This window comes from Triticum urartu, chromosome 6 (assembly GCF_003073215.2).
Source record: "Triticum urartu cultivar G1812 chromosome 6, Tu2.1, whole genome shotgun sequence".
Classification (NCBI taxonomy): domain Eukaryota; kingdom Viridiplantae; phylum Streptophyta; class Magnoliopsida; order Poales; family Poaceae; genus Triticum; species Triticum urartu.
In genome coordinates, this window is record NC_053027.1 from 550,050,695 (window position 1) to 550,078,588 (window position 27,894).

At 45.5% G+C, this 27,894-nt stretch overlaps 3 protein-coding genes across 3 annotated transcripts; all 3 read right to left on the reverse strand.

Annotated features, from left to right (window-relative positions):
* Positions 1-7,306: 7,306 nt before the first annotated feature.
* On the reverse strand, positions 7,307-11,815 carry LOC125515211 (probable cinnamyl alcohol dehydrogenase 5). Its single transcript, XM_048680650.1, has 4 exons — positions 11,630-11,815; positions 8,216-8,843; positions 7,799-7,952; positions 7,307-7,714 (listed from the first exon to the last, which is right to left on the reverse strand). The coding sequence occupies exons 1-4, from the start codon at positions 11,734-11,736 to the stop codon at positions 7,497-7,499; spliced, it is 1,107 nt and encodes a 368-aa protein (XP_048536607.1). The 5' UTR covers positions 11,737-11,815; the 3' UTR covers positions 7,307-7,496.
* A 6,881-nt stretch (positions 11,816-18,696) lies between these two features.
* Positions 18,697-21,498, reverse strand: LOC125515210 (protein NRT1/ PTR FAMILY 8.3-like). Its single transcript, XM_048680649.1, has 5 exons — positions 21,299-21,498; positions 21,028-21,232; positions 20,586-20,688; positions 20,271-20,488; positions 18,697-20,155 (listed from the first exon to the last, which is right to left on the reverse strand). The coding sequence occupies exons 2-5, from the start codon at positions 21,079-21,081 to the stop codon at positions 18,833-18,835; spliced, it is 1,698 nt and encodes a 565-aa protein (XP_048536606.1). The 5' UTR covers positions 21,082-21,232; positions 21,299-21,498; the 3' UTR covers positions 18,697-18,832.
* A 3,960-nt stretch (positions 21,499-25,458) lies between these two features.
* Positions 25,459-26,320, reverse strand: LOC125512872 (F-box/FBD/LRR-repeat protein At4g26340-like). Its single transcript, XM_048677943.1, has 2 exons — positions 26,208-26,320; positions 25,459-26,113 (listed from the first exon to the last, which is right to left on the reverse strand). Exon 2 carries the CDS (start codon positions 26,089-26,091, stop codon positions 25,546-25,548), a length of 546 nt encoding a protein of 181 aa, XP_048533900.1. The 5' UTR covers positions 26,092-26,113; positions 26,208-26,320; the 3' UTR covers positions 25,459-25,545.
* Positions 26,321-27,894: the final 1,574 nt, after the last annotated feature.

Here is a 27,894-nt window from a genome sequence, read left to right on the forward strand (position 1 = left end):
CTTCACTAGAGCAGCAGCTGAATTGCCGTTTCATGAAGTATCCCCTTTGTTCCCTTGCCCTTCTTGAAACTAGTGGTTTCACCAACCATCAACAATTGATGCTCCTTCTTGATTTCTACTTTCGCGGTGTCAAACATCGCGAATATCTCAAGGATCATCATATATGTCCCTGATATATCATAGTTCATCACGAAGCTCTAGCAGCTTGGTGGTAATGACTTCGGAGAACCATCACTATTTCATCTGGAAGATCAACTCCCACTCGATTCAAGCGATTGTTGTACTCAGACAATCTGAGCACAAGCACAACAATTGAGCTTTTCTCCTTAGTTTGTAGGCTAAGAAAATCGTCGGAGGTCTTATACCTCTTGACGTGGGCACAAGCCTGAAATCCCAATTTCAGCCCTCGAAACATCTCATATGTTTCGCGACGTTTCAAAACGTCTTCGTTGCCTCAATTCTAAACCGTTTTAACTGAACTATCACGTAGTTATCAAAATGTGTATGTCAGATGTTCGCAACATCCACAGACAACGTTCGAGGTTCAGCACACTGAGCGGTGCATTAAGGACATAAGCCTTCTATGAAGCAATGAGGACAATCCTCAGTTTACGGACCTAGTCCGCATAATTGCTACTATCAACTTTCAACTAAATTTTCTCTAGGAACATATCTAAACAGTAGAACTGAAGCGCGAGCTACGACATAATTTGCGAAGACCTTTTGACTATGTTCAGGATAATTAAGTTCATCTTATGAACTCCCACTCAGATAGACATCCCTCTAGTCATCTAAGTGATTACATGATCCGAGTCAACTAGGCCGTGTCCGATCATCACGTGAGACGGACTAGTCAACGTCGGTGAACATCTTCATGTTGATCGTATCTACCATACGACTCATGCTCGACCTTTCGGTCTCTTGTGTTCCGAGGCCATGTCTGTACACATTCTAGGCTCGTCAAGTCAACCTAAGTGTTTCGCGTGTGTAAATCTGGCTTACACCCGTTGTATGTGAACGTAAGAATCTATCACACCCGATCATCACGTGGTGCTTCGAAACGACGAACTTTCGCAACGGTGCACAGTTAGGGGGAACACCTTCTTGAAATTTTAGTGAGGGATCATCTTATTTACTACGGTCGTTCTAAGTAAACAAGATGTATAAACATGATAAACATCACATGCAATCAAATAATAGTGACATGATATGGCCAATATCATATAGCTCCTTTGATCTCCATCTTGGGGCTCCATGATCATATCACATCACATAGCATACCCTGCAAAAACAAGTTAGACGTCCTCTAATTATTGTTGCATGTTTTATGTGGCTGCTATGGGTTTCTAGCAAGAACGTTTCTTACCTACGCAAAAACCACAACGTGATATGCCAATTGCTATTTACCCTTCATAAGGACCCTTTTCATCGAATCCGATCCGACTAAAGTGGGAGAGACAGACACCCGCCAGCCACCTAATGCAACTAGTGCATGTCAGTCGGTGGAACCGGTCTCACGTAAGCGTACGTGTAAGGTTGGTCCGGGCCGCTTCATCCCACGATGCCGCCGAATCAAGATAGGACTAGTAACGGCAAGCATATTGAACAAAATCAACGCCCACAACTACTTTGTGTTCTACTCGTGCATAGAATCTACGCAATAGACCTAGCTCATGATGCCACTGTTGGGTAACGTAGCATAAATTCAAAATTTTCCTACGTGTCACCAAGATCTATCTATGGAGTCATCTAGCAACGAGGGAGGAGTAGATCGCGCGCGGAAGCGTTCAAGAGAACGGGGTTGATGGAGTCGTACTCGTCGTGATCCAAATCACCGATGATCCTAGCGCCGAACGGACGGCACCTCCGTGTTCAACACACGTACGGAGCAGCGATGTCTCCTCCTTCTTGATCTAGCAAGGGGGGAGGAGAGGTTGATGGAGATCCAACAGCACGACGGCGTGGTGGTGGAAGTAGCGGGATTCCAACAGGGCTTCGCCAAGCGCTGCGGGAGGAGGGAGATGTGTCATGGGAGGGAGAGGGAGGCGCCAAGGCTTAGGTATGGTTGCCCTCCCTTCCCCCCACTATATATAGGGCCAAGGGAGAGGGGGAGGGCGCAGCCTTGCCCCTTCCTCCAAGGAAGGGTGCGGCCAAGGGGGGGGGGGAGGAGTCCATCCTCCCCAAGGCACCTCGAAGGTGCCTTCCCCCTTTAGGACTCTCCCCTCCTCTTGTCCCTTTGGCGCATGGGACTCTAGGGGCTGGTGCCCTTGGCCCATGTAGGCCAAGGCGCACCCCCTACAGCCCATGTGGCCCCCGGGGCAGGTGGCCCCACCCGGTGGACCCCCGGGACCCTTCCGGTGGTCCCGGTACAATACCGGTGACCCCGAAACTTGTTTCGATGGCCGAAATAGCACTTCCTATATATAATTCTTTACCTTCGGACCATTCCGGAACTCCTCGTGACGTCCGGGATCTCATCCGGGACTCCGAACAACTTTCGGGTTACCGCATACTAATATCTCTATAACCCTAGCGCCACTGAACCTTAAGTGTGTAGACCCTACGGGTTCGGGAGACATGCAGACATGACCGAGATGACTCTCCGGTCAATAACCAACAGCGGGATCTGGATACCCATGTTGGCTCCCACATGTTCCACGATGTCAAGGACTTAATCAATCCCGTATACAATTCTCTTTGTCTATCGGTACGACACTTGCCCGAGATTCGATCGTCGGTATCCCGATACCTTGTTCAATCTCGTTACCGGCAAGTCTCTTTACTCGTTCCGTAACACATCATCCCGTGATCAACTCCTTGATCACATTGTGCACATTATGATGATGTCCTACCGAGTGGGCCCAGAGATACCTCTCCGTTTACACGGAGTGACAAATCCCAGTCTCGATTCGTGCCAACCCAACAGACACTTTCGGAGATACCCGTAGTGCACCTTTATAGTCACCCAGTTACGTTGTGACGTTTGGTACACCCAAAGCACTCCTACGGTATCCGGGAGTTGCACAATCTCATGGTGTAAGGAAATGATACTTGACATTAGAAAAGCTTTAGCATACGAACTACACGATCTAGTGCTATGCTTAGGATTGGGTCTTGTCCATCACATCATTCTCCTAATGATGTGATCCCGTTATCAACGACATCCAATGTCCATGGTCAGGAAACCGTAACCATCTATTGATCAACGAGCTAGTCAACTAGAGGCTTACTAGGGACATGGTGTTGTCTATGTATCCACACATGTATCTGAGTTCCCTATCAATACAATTCTAGCATGGATAATAAACGATTATCATGAACAAGGAAATATAATAATAATCAATTTATTATTGCCTCTAGGACATATTTCCAACACCCCATGCATGTAAGTTTTTGTCAGAAAGTTGCATGCTCCATCCATCCTATCTTCCATGTATTTTTCATTTCATCTTCTAATTTCAACTTACTACATTTTTTGAATCAAAAATCCAAATTAAGTTTTGTTTGCAATGTGTATTTGTCGCGACGAGAACTTGGAACAAGTCCAGTTTTGAATACATTTCGATAGCTTTAAATAATGTAAGTTTCAATACTGAAACTTGATAATCATAACATTATTTTTTACCATGTTTCATCAAGTTTTACCAAATTTCATATGCTTTTAGGGCTTTAGGGTTCTAAGCTTAGGAATTAGGGCTTTAGGGCTTAGGGTTTAGGATTTAAGTTTTAGTTTTGAAACTTGTTGTATAATTGTTTTTATCAACTTTTAGTAGTTGAAACTTGCTTTGCCAGCCGATTTACCTTGGGATCCGTAAAGTCGTTGGATTCCTCACGAGAGCACACCAAGTTTTAAGTTTAACTTTCTGAAACTTGCCATTTTATCATTCGCGCATACCAAGTGTCAGCAGTTGAAACTTACTGATTTTAAAAACTTATCAAAACATATTCAACATGGATCTTATTTGAAAGCCTTCATCTTAAGCAACATGGATCTAAAAACAAAAATTAAATTGGAAGTATCATTCAAAATATGTAGAAGATTGAAAATTGAACATGAAAAGAAAAAAGATGGGCGGTGGGATGGGTGGAGCTGCCAAAAGTTGCAAAAAAACTGTATGCAGGGGCCCATCCAAAGTTACCAATGCACTAATCTATGCACGGAACCTCCCGTGCACGGGAGAGAATCCACTCTCACCACCGTGTTCTCTTCCAACGTTCGCTACTATTATTTTGTTCATGCAAACCCTCAGTTGGCCCATGAACGTCAATGAAAAAGTGATGTAGGCCCAACTAGCTCATTAACAATGTCATCAAGAATAAAAAAATCCGATGCATAAAATACAAAGATACAAAATTTTACAATTGCCATGCTAGTCATACTTTATAAATATGTCATCCTCTAATTTAAAATTTAACGATGGTATATTTAAAAACACATGTGACATAGTATCTACAAAAACTAAAATTTCCATGCTCTAGTTGTAAAACAACATCATGGGTCTGATGGCAACTTCACCAGAAAAAATGTTTTATCTAGATAAGTCCAATAAAATTGTCATGGTCCAAAGATGAAATAAAGTTGTAAAAGGCACGCAAAATTGCCAAGATTCTAAATAACGAAATTGTCATGGTCTAATGAATAAAATTGCCATGGTGTCAATAGTAAAATTTTCAAGGTCTAATTAATAAAATTGCCATCATCTAATTAATAAAATTGCAAGGTGTAAATAATAAAACTGGCTTTCACCTTGGTAAAAATTGTAGGTGGAGAGGGCCCGAACCTGGGTAAAAATTGTGTTCCTTTACTCCTTGTTACCATTGTGCCAAGATCATCAGCTCGGGACCCCCTACTCGAGATCTACCAGATTTAGCTCCAACACCAGCTTCCTGGCGAACGACCTCTCCTCTATTGTCATTGCAAGACTTTTTTTACTTCTCCATCTTGAGTGGGTGGAAACAAAACAAGAGTGACATTTTCATTTTCTTTTTTTGATTTTGAACCCCAAATAGCTGGCGGTTGTCAGCTTTGGGAGGACCTGGGCGAACAATTCGTTCCCCTCAAGAAAAGGGTCGAGTCAACCACTGTCTTCCCTATCGACGTTCGCGAGGACGATTTTGTCCAAGCAAACCCTCAGCTGGCCCGTGAAGCGTCAGTGGAAAGGCGAGGTGGGCCCAATTCGCTCATTTGAAAAATGTGATATTTTTAAAATCCGATGTATAAAGGACAGAGAACAAAAATCTGCAATTTCCATGCTATACTTTATAAAACTACCATCCCCTAATTCAAAATTTAACCATGTTATATTTAAAAAAACAAATGTGACATGGCATCTACAAGAGCTAAAATTGCCACACTCTAGTTTGTAAAACAATATAATTGGTCCGATGGCAACTTCAATAGAAAAAATGTTTTATCTAGATAAGTCCAATAAAATTGTCATGGTCCAAAGATGAAATAAAAAAGATGTAAAAGGCACAGAAAATTGCCAAGAGTTTAATTAATGAAACTGAAATTGCCATGGTCTAATTATATGACATGGTGTAAATAATAAATTTGACATAGCCTAATTAATAAAATTTCGAGGTGTAAATAATAAAGCTGCCATGGTCCCATTGAAAACAAATTGCAATGATCTAAAAAAATACGAAATTAGCATGCTACCTAAAAAAATCTCCATGGTCTAAATAATAAAGATGCCATGGTAAGTAATAAAAAATTTCATGGATTAATTGAATAATTGTCATTGTCTAAGTAATGGAATTGCAATGCTCCTATAATAAAAATGCACAAGGCAAGTTTGGAAAATTTCTCCTCTAAAGAGCTGGCAACTTTGAGATTTCGTAATGGACACATACCAAAAATATATAAAAATGCTGATGGCAAGTTTTGAAAATTTGTCCACCAAAAAACATGGCAAATTTTTGGATTGTGTAATGGGCATTTGGCAACAATTAAGAATTTTTTTCTTTCAAAGATGACTTTTTTTTGAATTTCTAGTTTTTTCTCGCCAAAATTTCAAAAAAAAAAAGAATTCAGGACGTATAGCAAGTTTGACCATATTTGTTCACAACTAGTTGCCGATCAAGTGGTAAGCCTGCTCCTCCTTCATACAAGTGGATTGAAAAGGCGGTGATGGGGCAAGAAAGTGCCTCCCCAATTGCCTCGGAGACCTCCGGGGAACACCCGATGGGCATGGATGAGCACTTCGCAAAGTTGGTGCAAAGCCCAGAAGCGGCCTCGAATACCCACAGAAGCTCGCAAATAGCTGCCAGCGCAGGGGGGGGGGGGGGTTGGTAAAAGATCGCCACGACGTCCGCAAACAAGGAGATGCTGGATGCGGCGTGCCTCGCCATTAACCTTTGAAGAATGCCCAAGCGGACGACGAACTAGAGCAGGGAGTTGAGTGAATCAATGACGATCGTGAACAACAATGGGGATAGGGGGTGACCCTGCCGTAGGACGCACGCGTGGGGGATTGAGGGGCTGGGGTGCCGTTGAGCAGGATCCGCGTCGAAGCAGTCGAGACGAGGATGGAAACCCACTCGCACCAGTGTCTGCCAAAACCGAGGTGTTGAAGAACCTCTAGTAGGAAGGGCGATGAGATTGTGTCGAAGGCGCGCGCGATATCGAGCTTCAGGAGCACTTGAGGGTTCTTGAGATTGTGGAGTTGGCGCGCTGTTTGCTGAACAAGGACGAAGTTGTCGTGAACGGTCCGTCCAACAATGAAGGCACCCTAATTAGTCGACACGATCTCGCAGAGCCTCGGGGCGAGCCAGAGAGAGAGGATCTTCGCGAAAAGCTCATGTGATATCTCATTACTTTAGCATGCATGATTTCTCTAGCTAGCTAGTAATTTCTAATTACCACCATTTTGAATTCTCATCAATGCACCGAGTATTGCAGTAAAGCAAGCAAAAAAAAAAATACACAAAAACTATGCGCCACCTCAACTGTCAATAGAAAATATTCTCGGATGTAATATCAACTTTGGTAGTAAAAGGGCCTTAATCAAAATGAACGGTGTCCAAGTTGATGGTGTTTAATTTCTACACTTCCTACATAGGTAAGGACCATAAATAGTGTTTTTCATTTTGATACACAATGCTGCATCTTCCAACTTCCCTTTTCAAATAGGGCCAGATTTCATCTATACTGCTCAGCGCTCCTATAGCAGTATAATAAGGTACCGTAAAAAACCTCTTTGAAATAACAGAACCACTTACTTACTACGTTAGGGGAGCCCGCTTCGAAAACTAATGGTGTATATAACATATGATTTCTTGGGATATCATGCAACATCTGCCAAAGAGTTCAGGAAGAATTCATGTACCGTCTTCCTTCACTCATTTTTTTTAGAAAGAAAGAAAGGCTGGCTTCCTTCACATATAAATACAAGTAGCGCGTATACCTATGGGCGTACGCTTTCGCACACAAAAAATAGAAATTCAGATTAATTGTCTCTTTTGTTACTACTGACAAAAGCAGAGAGCCTAAGTCACTCGGCGGCGGCGGCGGCCTTGTCGAGGGTGTTGCCAATGTCGATGACGAATCGATACCTGACATCGGCCTTGGCAAGGTGCTCCATGGCCGTGTTCACGTACTCGGCACCGATCACCTCGATGTCAGCCGTCACGTCGTGCTTGGCCGCCAGGTCGAGCATCTCCTGGGTGTCCCTCATGCCGCCGATGCAGCTCCCGGCCAGGGTCTTGTTCGCTGCCAGACGTACAATGTGTGTATAGATTTGTGAGACTGGAGAGGATATATAGCTAGCTAGGCTTGTAAGGTCGGAGGGCTTACCGGCAACCAGAGCAAAGGGAGAGATCTCCATAGGCTTCTCTGGGAGACCAACCAGGATCATCTTGCCGTTGGGTTTGAGCTGCCTCAAGAGAGGGGCCATGGGGATGTTTGCAGACACGGTGTTTATGATGCCATCCATGCTACTCATCGCAGCCTGCAAAGATGACACATTTAAATTAAGCAGTAAGCAGGCCCAAACTCATCTTTTGGAAGAGAAAAAAAATCTATAGATGCGGCTAGGTCTCATCGACTTAGACTTATCAAGTGACATAACATGTAAGGAAGAAAAAGAAAAAAAAACAACTGAACTTTTTTTGCACGGATTTCAATGTAAGATCTCACGAATATAACCAAGCCTCAGTCACTGAGATTTAGCAAGACTGAAAATTTATATATATGGTCTTGTTTGATTGGTACCTTCATCTCGTCGGCACTCTTGCTGACAATGAAGGCGTCAGCGCCTAGCTGCTTGAGGGCCTCCTGCTTCTTCCCCGGCGACGAGCTGATCACCGTCACCTTCATCCCAAAGGCCTTGCCGAACTTGACCGCGACGTGGCCCAGCCCGCCCAGTCCCAGCACGCCAAGGTGCATCCCTGGAACGTTCAGCCCATGGTACTTCATGGGGCTGTACATGGTGATGTCGGCACACAGCAGCGGCGCGCCCTTGTCCAGCGGAATGGTGTTGGGGAACCGGACAACGAACCGCTCATGCACCACTACCATGCTGGAGTAGCCGCCGTAGGTGATGGTGCCATCAAGGTCGACCAAGTTATAGGTGGGGATTATGCCCGGGCAGTGGTTCTCGAAGCCCTTGTTGCAGCTCTCGCAGGACTGGCACGAGTTCACCATGCACCCGACGCCCACATGGTCGCCGGTCTTGAACTTGGTCACATTCTTGCCGACTTCAGTGACCTCGCCGGCGATCTCATGCCCAGGGACCATGGGGTACCTGGCGTTCTTCCATTCGTTCTTGATGCTGTGTAGGTCAGAGTGGCAGATCCCGCAGTACAGAATCTTGATCACCACATCGTCATCTCCAGTGCTCCTGAAGCAAGAATCATAAGAAACATGAACATCATAAAAAGATACGCTATTACGTACTACCTCTGTTCCAAAATATTGAAGTTCTAGGTTGCCTGACCAAGTTATAGGAAAATTTTCCAATAACTACAAAGTCAAATGTATGTAGTATGAAACTGTATTTTATGACAAATCTAAATAAACTAAATTGGTTATGAAAATGTTTGTATATTTTTTTATAGATTTGGTCAAACTTAAAGAAGTTTGACTTACACTAAACGTATAACTTCAAATATTTTGGAATGAAGGTAGTACATGCAAGTGTGTAAATCAGGCTGATAAATCTCACAAGTAAATCATGGTTTTGTCTATCAACTCAATTCAGTGCTCGTTAATGCAACTAGTCTCAGTTTTTATTTTTTTTTTATCAAGAGGTGGATGCCTGGCTTTAGATAACTGAATCCCTCAAGAACAAGGTTCACAACACCACTCACACCCACCCACACGATCAAAAGCCAAACGATCAGTCATACATGCAAACGACCAATTTTTGTTTGCTGATTTTTTGTCTAATCAATCTGCTGAATTTTATCATTCATACAAATGATTTCACTCGTTTGAGCAAATCACATAATTCAGCCTATTATTACTCTTCAGAACATTAGAAATTTTAGAAAAAAAATTGCAAAGCAAATTCTAGGACTGCAGATCCTAAAACCATCCAGCAATGACCTTATACAGCTCATAGCACACTAGCACATCTACGATAACAACATAAAGCCACTAGCACCATCTACGAATTCGAAGAGTCTTTCATTTCCCACTGCAAACTATTGCTTCGTAATGAGCATGGTGTGCCCACATGTTGGTAGCATTACTTTATATGGATACGTAAGTAAAATAAAAATGTCGAATGAATTTTATGACAAAGTTGTGATCGTACCTTTGCATGATTGCATTAAATGAGCCTAACTAGCTAGGTATTCACTATTTTCGAAAGATGTGATGACGATTAAATTGCTTAGCTTATTCTCTAGCAGAAGTTCTAGGAAACTAAATCCTCTTCTGATCAAGATGTTTTAATCCAAATAAGCTAATGAGTAATAACAAAAAAAAACAAAATCGCTACAACCTCTTTGCCGGCCAGTCAAGTCCTAGTAAATCACTAATCAATGAAGTTACTGAAATAGGCGTGCCTTTGCTTCAGTCCATATATGTTTATATTGAAATATCCAAAACATCTTATAATAGTGGAGGGAGGGAGTACTAATCAATCAATGAAGTCACTGAAACAGGTGTGCCATTTAGGTTTGCCACATATAGGAAAAGTGAATGGTACCGCAAGCTAATAGTGACGAGTCACTGAGAGTGACACATCACATGTATGCGGCTTTTACAACTAATAACAGTGGCGTCGTCTAAAAACTCCAAAAAAAAAAGAGGGTGTCGATGTTACGGTTGTAGTACTGGACACATGATAATTCACACTATTTGTTACGGCTGTACTGGACAAATGGCAATTCATTCTATTTGCAAATTAAGGCCGAATTACACAAAAATAACACAGAAAGCAACCCAAAAACCAGCACGTGGAAATCTAGGGAAACAAATTCACATGCCACGGAGACTATTTTGAGAATCTGCAGCGAAAAAAATATAATGTATACGGGATAAATAAGTTGGGCTAGGCCACTGCTCCCGTGGCGGATCGGAGCAAGTGCTTCGGGTAGGAGAAGTTGGGCTTGGCCCGGGATGTGCTCGCGGGTATGGTGCTCGATGGTGGTGGTCGTGTTAGCCTTGCGTCAGTGTGCGGATTGGCGCCGATGACCATGGACATGATGTCGTGTGAGCTCGCTTGGCCAAGGGCTAGGGCTGGCTCGCCGGCGGTCATCGCAGCCTCGGAGTCGTGTCCCTCCCAATCCACCGGGATTGGCTAGGAATGCAGGTGTTGGTGTTTCCTACGGTGGTGCCGCCGAACCAGACTCGAAGACTAATGACGGGCTAGGAGTGGATGTTGTGTCGTCGCTCTTCCTACCATGGTTGAGTGCGTTGTGATGTGGGCGGCACATGCTTTCTCGCGACAAGGATGTCGGGGCAGCGGCCCCGGATGGAGGTCCGCGTGGTTGCTCTTCGGCGGGCATCATTGTGGTGGTTGTGGCTCTCCTCCCGGGTTGTGTGGCCAACGGGAGGTGTTGCGATGGGTAGTTCAGACGAGCCCTCTCTCAGGGAGGGTGGTGTCCTGATCCGGATCTGGGGATTTGACACCATCGCATTCCTCATGGCGGCCTCGCGGTGGCACGGGTGAGTTGTGGAGCGAAAATTCCATGCCTTGGCGTCGACGACGCCGAGGGTGCCAGTTATTTCAGGATTGATTTTCTAAAAGAGCTACCTTACTATCTTGTGGTTGTATACTTTTTCGGATGTTTCTTTATATTCTCGCCCGCTTTCAAGATTATTCCACGAGCAATGCTACACGCACGGACATATTGTTTACTTACTTCACCGCGCGCGGGGGGGGGGGGGGGGGGGGGGGGGGGGGGGGGGGAGGGGAGAAGACTGGTTAACGCACAGAGTCCATAAAAGCCCGTATTACTCCGTGTGTATAGAATTATCGTTATTCCACCACGGAGGAACCATGCATGGCGCATGCAACCAAGGGCCGGGGCATGATCGGACGGCGCCGCCCGGCCATGCATGGACGCGTCTCTTGCGAACGTAGCGACGGCAAAGACGCTGTCTCCAGATGCGGAGGCGTACTAGCTACACCGCCGGCGCCGAGAGAGCGACTGGCTTGCGTGCGTGCGTGCGTACCTCCGGGTGATAGCGAGCGGGGAGAGGTGGCCGGAGGCGTCGCGCGCCGCCAGACCCACCGCCTTCCTCGTGTGCTGCTGGCTCTGCTCCGTCGCCATGGGTGCCATCCTGAATGACGCGAGGACCTGCCGGCCGGAGAATTAGTTCTTGAGGCGTGGTGGTGCGTCTCTGTTGTGTTGTCGTGGCTGCAACGGCGACCGATGAGGCGATAGGAGGTTCCATGGCCGCCTTTTATACATCTCGATGTGCAGCAGAGTGCGTCATCGCTGAGCCGGCCGGCCGAGGTATGATGGTTGTGGTGAGCGCAGCGTGGGTGTGAACAGTGCCACTGTCCCGTCGGTGTGCATGCCGAGAGGAAACAAAACACTTGCTCTCCGCCTACGCATCTCCGTCCCCAGTTGTACTATAATGCCATTGCCAGACTTTTCTCCCCTCTCCATCTCATCCCTCGTGGGTGAAAACAAAACAAGACTGCGACGTTGTTCTTTTCTTCTCTTTTCTTTTCAAAAACATATCAGTCCATAATCCATATAGACGTAAACGATCACGCACACTGAGACGCACGCACACGTACTCAAACATGTGCACATATCCTATATATCTAAGAGATTGATCCTCACTAACCTACTTATCTTAACATGCAAGCATGTCATATCACCATACAATTATGGATGAGATAAGACCCATCTTATCATGCAACCATGCATCATAAAGACCCACCACCACATGCAACCATGCATGGGAAAATAATTATCATTCTATTGTTCAACTTATATTCAATAAATATTTTATCAAATATAATAAGTCATATGTATTTTAAATTTTGGTTCATGTGTTGTTAATCTAAAAATTTATATTCCACACAATCAAGTCCCATTGAAATATATTGCAACCAATTCCCGTAGAAACGCGCGGGGCATCATCTAGTACCCTATATGGCTGAGCACCTTCGAGAGAGAGCAAGCAGACATATCTTTAAACTGATGAAGTCTTGTTAATGCCCACGCCATGCCAAATCGAGGAACATACGAGCATCTGCGCAAAGTCTAAAACTTGAACTCAGATGTGCAAGTCCCATCGTGAGAAATCTAACCAACTAAGTTAAGCTCAATTCATTGTTTTCGTATCATTTTAACTACCAGATCAACAATACCCTCGAATCAAAAGACGACTGTTGTGATTCCTACAAAAAAAAGATTATGTATATCAAATCCCAAACAGAAATAAGGATCGTACCAATGTATAATTTCCGACACACAAAACTCCTACCCTGGTAAGCCACTTACTTTTTGTAGATGATAGCCTGTTGTTCGTCAAGGCCAGTACAGAGGGAGCTAATGAGTTATACTCACTTCTGAAAAATATTACAATGCTTCTGGTCAAAGGATAAATTTGTCAAAGTGCTATCTTCTTTAGCAAGGGTTGTTTTGACAATCTGAAATTGGAAATCAAGAGCACTCTCAATGTGACGTGGAGTATATGCTCCCGGGCTCAAATGCAACCTGATGAGCAGTGAAATTGAATAAATAGTAAAATAATTCTTAAAATTTTGTGTGGTAAACTTTGACAGTTGTTTTGTACATTCTAAATTTTCAGCACGAAATGACATTTTGTGGAAGTTGTGGCAAAAAAATTGACGCTCCAAAAATGCTAGTTTTGATAACATTTTGGAATACTGATTTTTTTTTGCCACAACTTCCACGGATGTCATTCATGCTGAAATTTGTTACACATACAATTTTTTCAAAGTTTAGCACAAAAAAAATCATATTTTTGAATATATTTACTATTTTTTGTACTTTACTGTTCATCGAGGTGCATTTCAACTCAGGATCAGAATAGGACTTTCCACTCCCAATGTCCCTAATGAATCCTTGTCAGAAAAATACCTTGGTATGTCGTCTGTTGTGGGCAACAGTAAGAATGGGCCATCAAATTCCCAAGGCCCGTGTTTGGAACAAAATCAAAGGATAGATGGCTAAACTGTTGGGAGCAAGGAGGTCCTTATACTGTTCAACCGATATATTTCATGTCCTGCTCCACCGACTTGTGTGAACACATAACTCATTGATCCGGAAATTTTGGTTTGGTAGTAAGGATGGCGAGAGGAAACCTGCGGTTTTTGCCAAGTCAAAAGACAAGCAACTCCTTTGAGTACACATCGAAAAAAGATACGGAGAGATGGGGTCTCTCTGCCTGATTTACCAGTATCAGCAAGCAGTTCTACTTAAGCTGGGTTTCTTGGGCAGTTATGACTAGACCAAATTACGCAGGAGGGCTTGGCTTCTGGGATACTAAGCTTTCAAGCTTGCACTATTGATAGTAAGACAGGCGTGGCGTGTGCTCATGGAACCTAATTCATTAAGTGCACGGGTCCTGAAACCCAAGTATTTTCCAACGTGTGACTTCTTACATGCCGAGCTAGGAAGGCCCAGACACCATGTCTAGAGGATTGATAAAACACGTTGGCAATGGCCAAACGACTGCTATCTGGAGGTATTCTTGGTCATCATGGGATTTCAATATGAGACCAATTACTGCCTAAGTGAGCAACCCACCTTAGCTAGTCAGCGAACTAATTTTGTCCACTTGCTATGAAATCAGACAAATGATATGGAAGTATTTCTGCCCACTGATGCCGAAACGATCCTATTAATCCCCTTGTGCACAAGGCAAGTTGATGACTTCTAGTCTTGGGTGCACGAATGGAATGACATCTTTTCAGTACGGTCAGCATATCAGATGTTGGTAGACACTAAAATCCGTCATGAAACATGGCTCGAAGGGCGATCTGGTTCGCCAAACTCTCAAGGAGAGAACAAGGACTGATCGAAGATGTGGAGTGTCCATGTTCCGTCCAAAATAAAAATATTTCTGTGGCGTCTCTCCCATCAATCCATCACAACTTCTGATCTGTTACACCATCGGAAGATGTCAACTCAGTCAGTCTAAGGGGTTTGCGGCTCCGAGGATTCATGACGGCACTCTCTTGTCTATCGCAACATGGCTCGCTGCATCTGGGCCCTTAAAAACGAGGATCTGGTCGAGGTGTTGATGAGTAACAGAGAACTTGATGCCAAACACTTCATATTCAGTTTGATGGATTCTCTCTCCCATACAAATTTTGCTTTTCGACAAACGGTGGATTTTATTGGCTCAAAAGAGAGCATCAAGAGAATACAAAACACTATGAGCACACACTCGGCCTCTGTATAGTTAGGATGCACACAATTAACAACAACATACAAAAAAAAACACCAGCAAATAGCAAAGTCATATAAGACCAAAAGCTATGCATGGGCGAGAAAAAAAAAAGCCAAGCAATCATATCCGCGTTTGCCAAACTGCAACAATGACCATATTCACACCAATCATCTCATGACATCACACGGATGATGAGGTTTTTCAACAGCAATGCCTTCAGGAAGGGAGTGATACGTCTCAAATGTATCTATAATTTTTTTATCATTTCATGCTGCTATATTATCATTTATATATACTTTTATTACCATTTTATATTATTTCTGTGGTGTAATCCTTATGGTGTGTTGATTGGGATGCAATGAATTATGGATTTATAATCAGAATGTTGAATATTATTGAATCTTTTGAAGTTTCTTTGTTGTACAATTGAGTAGCTATGTATGCCTTCTGAGTTATTTGTCTTCTCTTGCCAAGATAGATGGATAATTCTTCAAAGAGAGTGATGCATAGTAGTAGGTTCAATCTTACAATGTCCTATATACCGGTGACAGAATGGGGAGACAATACATGTATTTGTATTATTGCTACTAAGGATAAAATGAAGCAGTTTAATATTATTGCTAGATTTCTTTCTCTCTACATTATGTCATTTTGTTTATTGCGTTGCTCTGTTTTTATAAACATAATACTTTGAGATGTATACAAGATAGCGGTTTCGGGGTGGAGTAATAGTAGTAGATGCAGTTGGATAAGGGTCTACTTATCACTGACGTCATGCCTTTACAAAATTATGCCATGAATTATCATAGTTATGAATGTTGCTTTTCTATCAGTTGCCCAATAGTAATTTGTCTACCATGCTATTATGTGCTTTCGAGAGAGATGACACTAGTGAACCTATGGCCGCCGGGATCTATTCTCTATTAATACTAGCTTCTACAAAAATCATCTTTTATTTGCTTTCATTATTTTTCCACTTCACTATACCATTATCTATCCACTATTTGCTTTTAACCGTGTAACTAGCAGGACGAGGGGATTGGCAACCCCCTTGTCAAGTTGAGTGCAAGTATTTATTTGTTAGTGCGTAGGTGCGGCTTGTCATGTTAGCTTGTTGACTCCTATTGGTTTGATTAAACCTTGGTTCTTAACTGAGAGAAATACGTTTTCTTTTGTACTATATCACTCTTCTCTTCACGAAATCCAACAACTCCTACGGAAGTAGCAGGGAGTGGAGCTCAAGCGCCTCCATCACTAGACTCAACCACCCAATGTTAGAATAGGTGTTCACCCTGAAGAACCGGTTTAAGCATATCCGAACAATGCCCTCATGATAGGTCTAATGAAACCCAGGTTTTCACCCGGGAGCTCATGACAAGGTGCTCGAGTAGCACCGCAATTGACGTCACCTATGTGTTGTCGCCATCACGTTTCCACAATCCCTGCAGCTAAGCTTGCCACCATTGCACAACCATCCGTTTACTTCAAGCCACTAAATCCTTACAAAGATCCTTCATGGCCACAACAATCCGCCTCTCCAAGGCCGGCCGGTGCAACCACGGACAGGCCCACGCTTGCTGGAGATGTTGAAGACTCGGCGCGTACCCAGCCATGCATGCACCACGCCACGGCCAGCTCGTCATGCTGCACCGCAATAGAGTCTCCGTCGTTCCACGCCTGCATGGGGCCACGACCAAGTCCTTACGTCCCTTCTGTCTGAGTAAATTGCAAAAAATCATCACTTTAAGGACTAGGTTTGTGAAAAATACTAATATACATTTTCTCTACAGAAAACACCACATTTCGCGTGATAGTCTTACAAAAATCACTGATCGGCAGATCTTGCTCATTTAAGTGCGTGTACCTCCCTGCTCGCGCCTGTGTGTGGCGGCCGCCGCAGCTGCTTGCGCATGTGCACCTGTGCGGCATAGGCTGGTCGGCAGAGAGGTTGAAGGGCTAGGTGGGCGGCTGCAGGCCCTCGCCGGCTGGGGAAAGAGAGAGGAGGGAGGAAGGAGAAGGGAAGAAGGGGAGGCATTGTGGAGTTGATTGCTTTTTTCTTTTTGATTTAGGGGTGTCTGTGCAAAATCTATGGACTAGTTTGTAAATTTAGACTAAAATTGATCTAGCATGAAATGTTACGCCATGTAGGGAAAAAAGGGGCCAATCTGTCATAATCTAGCTTGACAGAACCAGATTCGCCAATCAGTGGTTTCTGCAAAACTATTACCCAAGATATGGTGTTTTCTGCAGAAAAAATGTACCCTAGTGTTTTTCGCAAACTTAGTACTCAAAGTGATGGTTTTATACAATTTACTCCTCCTTGCACCCGTCGGCACACAAGCTCCTGGCCACCACTTCCCTTCCAGCTGGAAGACCATCAGATCCGCCGCGAGGGTGCCGCCGAAGCCGTCCGGGCTTTGCCTGACGATACTCTCCGGCGGCAGTGAGGGGAGAGGGGAGCACTAGGCTGCCGCATTTGGGACAACCCGGTGCGGCCGCGGTGCCGCAGGGGAGCATGATTTTCTGATTGGCTGTTCACCCGTTCTACATACTACCTCCGTCTCGGTGAATAAGTCATTCGCGTAGTTCTAGGTTGACGATTTAACTATCTAAATATGTATTATATGTGACAAAAAATATGTATTTAGAAACTACATCATTATAGAAATCTAGTGATATACTTCTCATGACATATAACACATATTTAATTTCTTAAATCGATGACCTAGAACTAATGACTTATTCACCTAGACGGAGGCATGCGCATAGAAAGGCCACCCATAAACAGATTTTTCGGGGGCCACTATCAACTCGTTAGTTCGTTAAGAGCTACATCAGGGAACTGGAGTGCTGCAAGCCCAAGAAACTCATCGTTACGGATGCTGCTTCCTTGGAGGCAATGGCATGTCCAGAAGCACCTGCTCTCTCCCTCGACCAATCATCCCGCTTCGCACGGCGACTCAACGTCCGTAGGCGCCGGCGAACACGCACTGGCAATTAAGAGGGCTGGTTGTACTGCAAGTCTGCAATCGGGATAATTTTAGTGACACATCACCGATTTACTTGCATTTCCACCGGTTTTTAAGGGCCGGCCTTTGCATTGGTATCAGCAAGTAGAAGAGTCAATTCTTGGTGCAAAATTGTGCTACACTTGGAATAGAAGGAAAAACCGTGTATATGCTAGTATGATGAACAGATATGATCCCACATTTCTCATGAATTGTTCCTCTTCTGCAAGTTTCCGTTGCAATTCTGATTGGAGTTTGCTGATAGTATGTTGATTGAATCCAAGGGCATGGGCGTGGAGAGCAAGAACATGATGCACATAACTGATTTGCCTGGTCTTCTAGCAGAGAATTACATGGTGCACGACACAAAGAGGCATCGTTCTCTCATTTTCCTCTGCTATCATGTTGCAAGTTATTCTTTTCCAGTGTAGTGGTCCTCTTTGTATTGCACACCATTGTTATATCTGTATTTCAAGTATGCGAATTGGGTAGGTAGTGTTGGATGAAATTAGTAGGAAATAGTTTTGCCCTACATTGAGTTTTGGTTTCACGATCTGTGCACAGAAAATGCTTGGTGAAAAAGTTCTTCTGCCTTTGATCCAGTGATAAGCCTTTCAAGTTTCCAGCCAACAATAGACAAGAAATTTAGTAATAGAAAAGGCAATAGCATGTTCTATAAGATGTGATCAACCTAATTGTCATTTATTTGGAGAGTTTATCGATTCATGTCTGCACGATCCATAATTTTCTAAGATGAGATGGTGTATGTGCGTCTGATGCCAATATCAACATTTGTTTGCACGGTTCATCTCAACACTAATTCTAGACGTCGCAGCAAGGCGCTCCTTTGCTATATCCATAGAGATGAGAGCTTCATTCATAGGATACCAGATGTGCTACTAGTTCCTTTCCGCAAAGATACATTTTTGTTGCGAGGCACCAACATACATTTTCAGTCTAGTAAACGAAACAAAAAATACACTCACAATATCTAGCCTTTGTATCTCAGCGAAAAGTAGATGAACATCAACAGGTTCAGCACGCTGAGACCAGCCATCATCCAGAAGAAGTAATCGAGGTGGCCTTCGTTGAGGTCATCCGGGATCCACCCGGGCGCGCCGCCACGCCCCGTCGCCGACGCGACCACGCCGAGCACGGCGGAGTTGAGGTAGTTCCCGGCCGAGATGGCGAGCTGGGCGAGCGCCGCGCCCATGCTCTTCATGGTCTCGGGGGACTCGTCATAGAAGAACTCCATGATGCCGACGCTGGTGAACACCTCGGCAACTCCAAGCACGACGTAGGACGGCGTCTGCCACATGATGTTCACGCTCCGGCCGGCTCTGGCCACCTTCAGCCGCCTCATCTCGACCGACGCGGAGTAGGCCATGGCGAGCACGGACAGCGCGAGGCCGACGCCGAGGCGCTGCAGCTGCGAGAGGCCCCGGTCCCTCCCGGTGGCGCGTCGGACAAGCGGCACCAGCACGAGGTCATAGATGGGGATGAAGGCTGCCACAGCGAGGATGTCGAAAGTGGAGAGGGAGGCCGGCGGGACCGTGAACCGGCTGACGCGGTTGTCCATGGCCATGCCCTGCTCGATCAGGGTCGACGACATCTGAGCGGTGACCGCAAAGAAGAAGAGGAGAGACGCCCAGACGGGGCACATCCGCAGCAGCATCTTCAGCTCCTCGACCTGGGACACAGTGCATGTCCTCCATGGGTCCATCGTCTCCACGGCCTTGCCCGAAGAAGGTGGCACTACAATGGCAGCCCTGTCAAGGAACCTGAACTGACTGGTACGCTCAGTGCTGCAATTCACCTGACTCGGGGACAGTTCCTCCTCATGCAGCGGGGCTGAGCCATCATCAGGCAACTTGAGACGATAATTCCTTGCAGCAGCGACGACCACCTGTGACAACCTCTTCAGAGGGCTTCCACCCAGTTTCTTGTACCGGTAAACCTTCCTGCCGGAGACGAACACGACGAGCCCGAAGCCCATCAACACCATCGGGATCGCGTACCCGACTCCCCACCCGACATTGTCCTGCACCCACACAAGCACGGTCGTCGACAGCAGAGAGCCGACGTTAATCAGGAAGTAGTACCAGTTGAAGAAGGAGCCCTTGGTCACCCGCTCCACCGGGTCAGCGGTGTCGAACTGGTCCGCCCCGAGGGCTGACGTGCACGGCTTGATGCCGCCGGTCCCCAAGGCGACGAGGTAGAGCCCTAGGTAGACCATGGCACGCTGGATTTCGCTGGTGCTTAAAGAGGGCATCAGCACCGGGATCGACGCTGACAATGTCATAACCAGCATCCCCTGCCAGCACAAGAGAACTAGTATTCAGAAATGTTGTGCATTGCAGATATTACACATTAAACATTTTTTTCAGACAAACGAAAAATTCTCTTTATGTATTGAGAGAAAAACTTACAACGGTATAGACTGATAGGAAGACTACTATTGCCCGGTATCTCCCCCAGTATGTGTCGGCCAAGAAGGCTCCGATGAGCGGCGTGAAGAAGCAACTGCCGATCCAGGTCGACACGTTCCTCGCGGCGTCGACATTGCTCTCGTGCAGCACGCTCGTGAGGTACGTGACCAAGTTCTTCTGGATCCCGAAGAAGCAGATGCCTTCGGTGAATTCAGCACCTAACATGAATGTGATGTGCAGGAGTCAACTGATTAGTTTGGAAGGGCCAATGCAAGTGGGAAAATGAGGAAGATTGTGCGAACATTTTTCCAATACCTAAAATGAAGTAGCATGCCCTCCAGTTCCCTGTGCTACGCCTCCTGGCAGGCTGTTTGTTGATATCAACTGTTCCATCACTTGTATGCTCTAAACCATCATCCTGATGAGCAGTACAAACAAAAGTTTCAGTAATACTGACCGTAAGTTTAATATAGGAAACACCAAGCAGCAAGTGTCTCTGTTCTTTCAATACAGAAGTAGCAAGATGCAGGATTATGTACATTCAGATGAAAAAAAATGTGCTCAAATGAAAACGTTAATTGCAATCCTCGACACGGTTCATTTTACTCCCCTTGCAGTACTGAAAATTATCTCTCTTGTATTGATTCTTAAGTTAACAAAATTTTGAGCTGAAAATGTTTGTTCCAATAGCTGATGATCTCTAAAAAGAAAATGACTAGCTAGAGGGATAAAGCATGGCGAAGAGAACAAATGTGACCTGAGGAGACAGGTGGTGAATCAGCGGCTTCTCCTCATCTGCTGCTGCTTCCATGTGAGCCCCAGAAATGTTGGTGCTCACTGCTCAGCAGCAATACTTATCAAGCAGCAGTATGACGATAAATACGAGGACTGTGTGTGACTCGACTCCCTTTGCCTTGATAGTGGGAAGCATGCGCCGTTGCTTCTTAAAGAGAAAGGTTCATCTGCAGAGAAATGTAAAGTTTCAAACAAATTCAGCAAGAACAGGAGAGAGAGAACTGGATACCTACCTGATAGAGGAGAACTACTAGCGCTGAGGTTGGGAGAGATTCGGAGGCCCTCTTCCTCTTCCTCCGTGACTGAATCTGATCTGAATGTCGCCGGCCGGGCAACAGTTGGTTCCAATTAATCAGCAGTTCGAGTAGTGAGTGAGCTGCCATGCCATGGTGTAGGTAGGTCGAGGTGTCACATACAGGGCCACTCGTCTCACCAACCAACGACGCAGCATAGCCCAACCAATGGCTCACGTCCTTCCGCGTCGCCGTATCCATGAGTTTGGAACAAAAAATACATTGACGCAGACAGGACAAACGCCAAGTTTACATCAGGTGATTATAAGCACGGCATATCTTCACTTATCATCAGGAAGCAACGTCTGTATAAACTAATAAACTTTCAGTTCATAGTTACACCGTCCTCGGAGACAATATGCAGGTGCGGGTGTCGAATTCATAAGAAATGCAGATGATGCGATTCGACCAGACAGAGAGAAAACAGCAACACTGCAACTGCAGGCACTATAACAGGGTTCAGGTTCAGGTCCAACCTCTCATCCAAACACAAAAGCCTTTCTTCTCAAACTAAATAGTGGAACTCGTGCAGTCAGGGTGCGGGCACACGACACCGATTTCCATTACCGATAACGGAGCAACGAAGCAGAAACCGTATTGCTTGGTCACACCTGACAACCCACGAATTCAAGTTCCAGCACCGGACCAAAAGATCGAAAGCGAGAAACTAAAAGTAGCAATACAGACTTATTAGGAGAAACACAGAAGTCTATAGACCAAATATCCCGACCGGGCACACACCTCAGGTGGAAGCCGCTGCGGCCACGGGGCGCTTCTGGAAGCTGAAACCTGCACCAAACGTGACGATGCACAGTAAGTTTGGTTTCGGTGATACATGACGATGCACGTCAAGTTTGGTTTCGGCATGTCCTCGCTTGATATGGACGCGGCAATAGCTTGGCAAACAATTTGATGCATAGGAGCTATCACGCATTTGATCAATTTTCCTTTGTTTTTCCTAAAATGGCCTTAGCCTACCCTAATTTGTTTGGGACTAAAGGCTTTGTTGTTGTTGTTGTTTCCTAAAATTGGCCTTGAGTAGATTTAATTGTTAACAGAGTTTAGACTCGCGAGATCAAAACATGTATGACCATTCAGATGCCTCGAGACTCGGCAGGGCTTTAACGAAACGATGATTGATGCTGAATCATAGACTAAAGTTGATGTGTAATTACAGCAGAACATGACAGACGAAGCGGTGATATGATTGCAAAAACATATTGAGAGGGTGCTTGGATACGTTTTAGTCTCATGACTAAAAGTAGTGGGACTAAAACTTGCTAGCCTCACCCATGTTTGGATCCAAATACTAAAGAGACTAAAATCAAGTTAGTGAGCATTTATTATCCTCCAAACCCTCCAATCCAGAACTCGCATGTGTTAAAGAAGAGGAGTTAAATGAGGAGAGAGAAGACTAATCCATATTTTAGTAGGGGTACCCCTGACTAAAAAAAAATTTGTCTCAAGACTTGTTTTAGCCCCTCTTTAGTCATGGGTGCTTGGAACTTTAGCCTTTTAAAGACACTATTTTTAGTCAGACTAAAATAAGTCCCTTGGATCCAAGCACCCTCTGAGACTGAAGAACGACAAAGGAACTTATAGTCTGAGCGAGAACATGGATCATTGACGCTGATTTGCTTACGACGTACGCCACACGTACTCAAGATCTTCAAGATTTCACGAATTCCCTCGGTCAACTTTTCCATATTCAGTGTTCACAACCTTCAGTCGCTAGAACGAAGTGGTGGAAACTCAAGGGGGAGGTAGCTCAGGTGTTGAAGGAGAGGGTCATTAAGGAGGGCCCTTGGGAGGAAGGAGGGGATGCGGACAATGTGTGGATGAAGATGGCGACTTGCATTCGTAAGGTGGCCTCGGAGGAGTTTGGAGTGTCCAGGGGAAGGAGAAGCGAAGATAAGGATACCTAGTGGTGGAATGATGATGTCCAGAAGGCGATTAAAGAGAAGAAAGATTGCTTCAGACGCCTATACCTGAATAGGAGTGCAGACAACATAGAGAAGTACAAGATGGCGAAGAAGGCCGCAAAGCGAGCTGTTGATGAAGCAAGGGGTCGGGCATATGAGGACCTCTACCAACGGTTAGGCATGAAGGAAGGTGAAAGGGACATCTATAAGATGGCCAAGATCTGAGAGAGGAAGACGAGGGATATTGGCCAAGTCAAATGCATCAAGGACGGAGCAGGCCAACTCTTGGTGATGGACGAGGAGATTAAGCATAGATGGCGGGAGTACTTCGAAAAGCTGTTCAATGGGGAGAATGAGAGTTCTACCATTGAACTGGGAGACTCCTTTGATGAGACCAGCATGCGTTTTGCGCGGCGAATCCAGGAGTCTAAGGTGAAGGAGGCCTTAAAAAGGATAAAATGAGGCAAGGCGATGGGCCCTAATTGTATCCCCATTAAGGTGTGGAAAAGGTCTCGGGGACATAGCGATAGTATGGCTAATCAAGCTTTTCAACCTTATTTTCCAGGCAAACAAGATGCCAGAAGAATGGAGACGGAGTATATTAGTACCAATCTTCAAAAACAAGGGGGACGTTTAGAGTTGTACTAATTACCGTGGAATTAAGCTGATGAGCCATACAATGAAGTTATGGGAGAGAGTCATTGAGCACCGCTTAAGAAGAATGGCAAGCGTGACCAAAAATCAGTTTGGTTTCATGCCTAGGAGGTCGACCATGGAAGCCATTTTCTTGGTACGACAATTATGAAGAGATATAGGGAGCAAAAGAAGGACTTGCATATGGTGTTCACTGACTTGGAGAAGGCTTATGATAAGATACCGCGGAATGTCATGTGGTGGGCCTTGGAGAAACACAAAGTCCCAACAAAATACATTATCCTCATCAAGGACATGTACGATAATGTTGTGACAAGTGTTCGAACAAGTGATGTCGACACCGATGACTTCCCGATTAAGATAGGACTGCATCAGGGGTCAGCTTTGAGCCCTTATCTTTTTGCATTGGTGATGGATGAGGTCACAAGGGATATACAAGGAGATATCCCATGATGTATGCTCTTTGCGGATGATGTCGTGCTAGTTGACGATAGTCGGACGGGGGTAAATAGAAAGTTAGAGTTATGAAGACAAACCTTGGAATCGAAAGGAAAGGCTTAGTAGAACTAAAACCGAGTACATGATGTGCGGTTTCAGTACTACTAGGTGTGAGGAGGAGGAGGCTAGCCTTGATGGCCAGATGGTACCTCGGAAGGACACCTTTCGGTATTTGGGGTCAATGTTGCAGGAGGATGGGGGTATTGATGAAGATGTGAACCATCGAATTAAAGCCGGATGGATGAAGTGGCGTCAAGCTTCTGGCATTCTCTATGACAAGAGAGTGCCACAAAAGCTAAAAGGCAAGTTCTACAGGACAGCGGTTCGACCCGCAATGTTGTATGGCGCAGAGTGTTGGCCGACTAAAAGGCGACATGTTCAACAGTTAGGTGTGGCAAAGATGCGTATGTTGAGATGGATGTGTGACCACACGAGGAAGGATCGAGTCCGGAATGATGATATACGAGATAGAGTTGGGATAGCACCAATTGAGGAGAAGCTTGTCCAACATCGTCTGAGATGATTTAGGCATATTCAGCGCAGGCCTTCAGAAGATTCAGTGCATAGCGGACGGCTAAAGCGTGCGAAGAATGTCAAGAGAGGGCGTGATAGACCGAATTTGACATGGGAGGAGTCCGTTAAGAGAGACCTGAAGGATTGGAGTATCACCAAAGAGCTAGCTATGGACAGGGGTGCGTGGAAACTTGCCAGAGCCATGAGTTGGTTGCGAGATCTTATGGGTTTCACCTCTAGCCTACCCCAACTTGTTTGGGACTAAAGACTTTGTTGTTGTTGTTGTTGTTGTTGTTGTTGTTGTTGTTGTTGTTGTTGTTGTTGTTGTTGTTGTTGTTGTTGTTGTTGTTCACAACCTTCATGTGCGCGCACATAAATGATTCTTTTACCGTTTCTTGTGCTCCGTTGTTCCAATTAGTTTCTGTATCATGTAATAAATTTAGTAAGATAACAGAATATACATGAAAATTCCTTCAAAATAGAGCAATGTATTTGTCTGAAGAGGATCGGGATACCTCAGTGTTACCCAGCTAAAGAGTGAGCATCACAAGAACTGGAGAGTGTTGGAGAATACAAACCAAGTCAATAGTCGTGAACCACTCATTGAGAAGCAGAGTCTTTAAGTTGCCAAATATAGGATGCCGTTCTAAATCGCAACTGTAGATAATCTGCACAAATTGCAAAAGGAAGAAAAAAGAAGTCTATGGTCCTCAAGTGCTGGGAGATGAGAGGCGCGTCGAATGTCAGCGGGTAGACCTCAGTTTGAACAGCTCCGACTAGCAGGTCCTTGACTTGGCATCTTAGAGCGTACTCGATCAACCGCATGGTGTTTGTGTATGTGCCCTCCGTCTCCGTCTCGTCATCAGGATGGACACTGATCTCGCACCTGACAAGAGGAGAGTCTCCCCGGAGCCGGATGACCAGCTTCACCAGCTTTTCAAAACGCTCGCAGCGCGGGAACCTTGACCTCTCGTCCAAGATGAAGCGTAGGCTGGTTGCGCGCCTCCACAGGCCGCGCCAGCGGGCGCCAAGCACGCAGGTCTGCAGAGCATCATCCTTGGGCAGGTAGGACAGCACATGCCGGAGGAGGTCGTTGGTGAGGTCGCCGAAGCGGTCCTTGCCGCTCGCCGCAGCCTTCTTCGGCATTCCGTCGAGCACGTGGCGGGCGCTGCGAGAGCAGCGAAAAAAATCAGCATAAACAGGAGAGCGTGGCCTCAGCAGAGTCGGGGGTCTGGATAAACAGAAGAAAAACGCAGCGTCACCTGAGATTGGCTGGCGTAGATGAGGAAGCTCCGGCCGCGGGGGAAAACAGCGCGAGCAAGACGCTTCCTGCCACCCCTCCGGTATTTAAACCATGAAATGGGGAGCAGACGGTTCGCCGCCCTCCGTGGATCTTCCTTAACGCACCATTGGCCCTGTTTGGATACTCTAACTCAGTTAAAGGTTAGAGTTAAACTCTAACTCTGAACTAATCCTAAACTAACTCTAATCAAAGAGGTGTTTGGATGACAGGGTTAAATGGAGCACGGATACGACGAGGCGCCTTCATGGAAGGTGCGAGAGGGAGGGAGGGAGAGGACGAGAAACTTCGAGAAAGTGAAGAGGGATCTGCTACAAGAAAAGCGAGAGAAGAATGTGTTTTTTAGTAGTCCCGAGAAGAACTAACCCAAATAAACACCTCTTGGGTGGGTTAGTTTTTTTGGGTGGGTTAGATGCATCTAGGTGGGTTAGGGCATGTACAATGGTGCTATCTTAGGAGTGCCACGTAGGATAAATGATGAGGTGAAGGAGAGAGAACTCATAAGAAAAGACTTGTCTTCTCTTATTTAAGATAAGACAAGAGATGATCTCTTAGGGCATGTACAGTGGTTGATAAGATAGTCTTATCTTAAGTCTTGCATGTGATTTAGAGATGACAATTTTTTTTGTCTACAATGGGTCATCTCTTAGTCTTATCTTCAATAATTAGCAATTCCTAAAAATGTGGTTAGACATATTGTGCTAAGAGGTCACCTCTTGTCTTCTCTTAAATAAGAGAAGACAAGCCTTTTTTATGGGTTCTCTCTCCTCCACATCATCATCTATCCTACGTGGCACTCCTAAGATAGCACCATTGTACATATCCTTAGCACAATATATCTCACCACATTTTTAGGAATTACTAGTTATTGAAGATAAGGCTAAGATATGACCCATTGTAGACATTTTTGATGTGTTAATCTCCCGGAGAAAACCGACGGAGGTGGGTGGGATGCAAGACCGCCGGAGGCAGGCAACAGCCCAGTCGTTTCGAGGAGTAGTTTAATTTTTTTCCCATGAGTTTATCAATGTTTTCTTCTCTGTAATCACAATATTTGATTTTCTATTTCCTATGATGAGTTCTTCGGCTGTAAAAGTTGCAACTTAGAGCAACTCTAGCAGACTTCATATCCCGCTCCAACCCGTAAAATAACCGTCAAAATGCGGGTCGGGACGGAAAAACCAGCCAAATCATACCCCGCATCCCGCCTCGGCCCGCAAAAAATTTTAGGGGGCACGGCAAAATCCCGACCCCAACTCAAGAAAACGTGGGGTTTCCCCTCGCGGCTGCGGTGCCCTGCATATAAGCGGAAGCGGTTGGTGGGGAAACATTTTATCCCGCGCTTTCCCCCACCAACCACCTCTCCTCTCCCCCTTCACGCCGCCGCCGGCCGCAACCCAAGATTTCGGCGAAAGCAGCCGGCAGCAGCACGCTGGAAGGCCGCCACGCGCACGAGGCCTCCCCTCCCTTCCCCCCTGCGTCGGTGGGCCGCCGGATTTGCAAATCTACGGCACTTCATCACGGGACGTCGGATTTGGCTTTTTCCGGCCGCCGGTTGTTGCCCCAAGCAATGGAGTGGTCGGGGAGCCTCTCCCGCAGCCTAGGCAAGGGCGCATCGCCGCATGCAGGTATGGTTTCGTCCGCCCGCC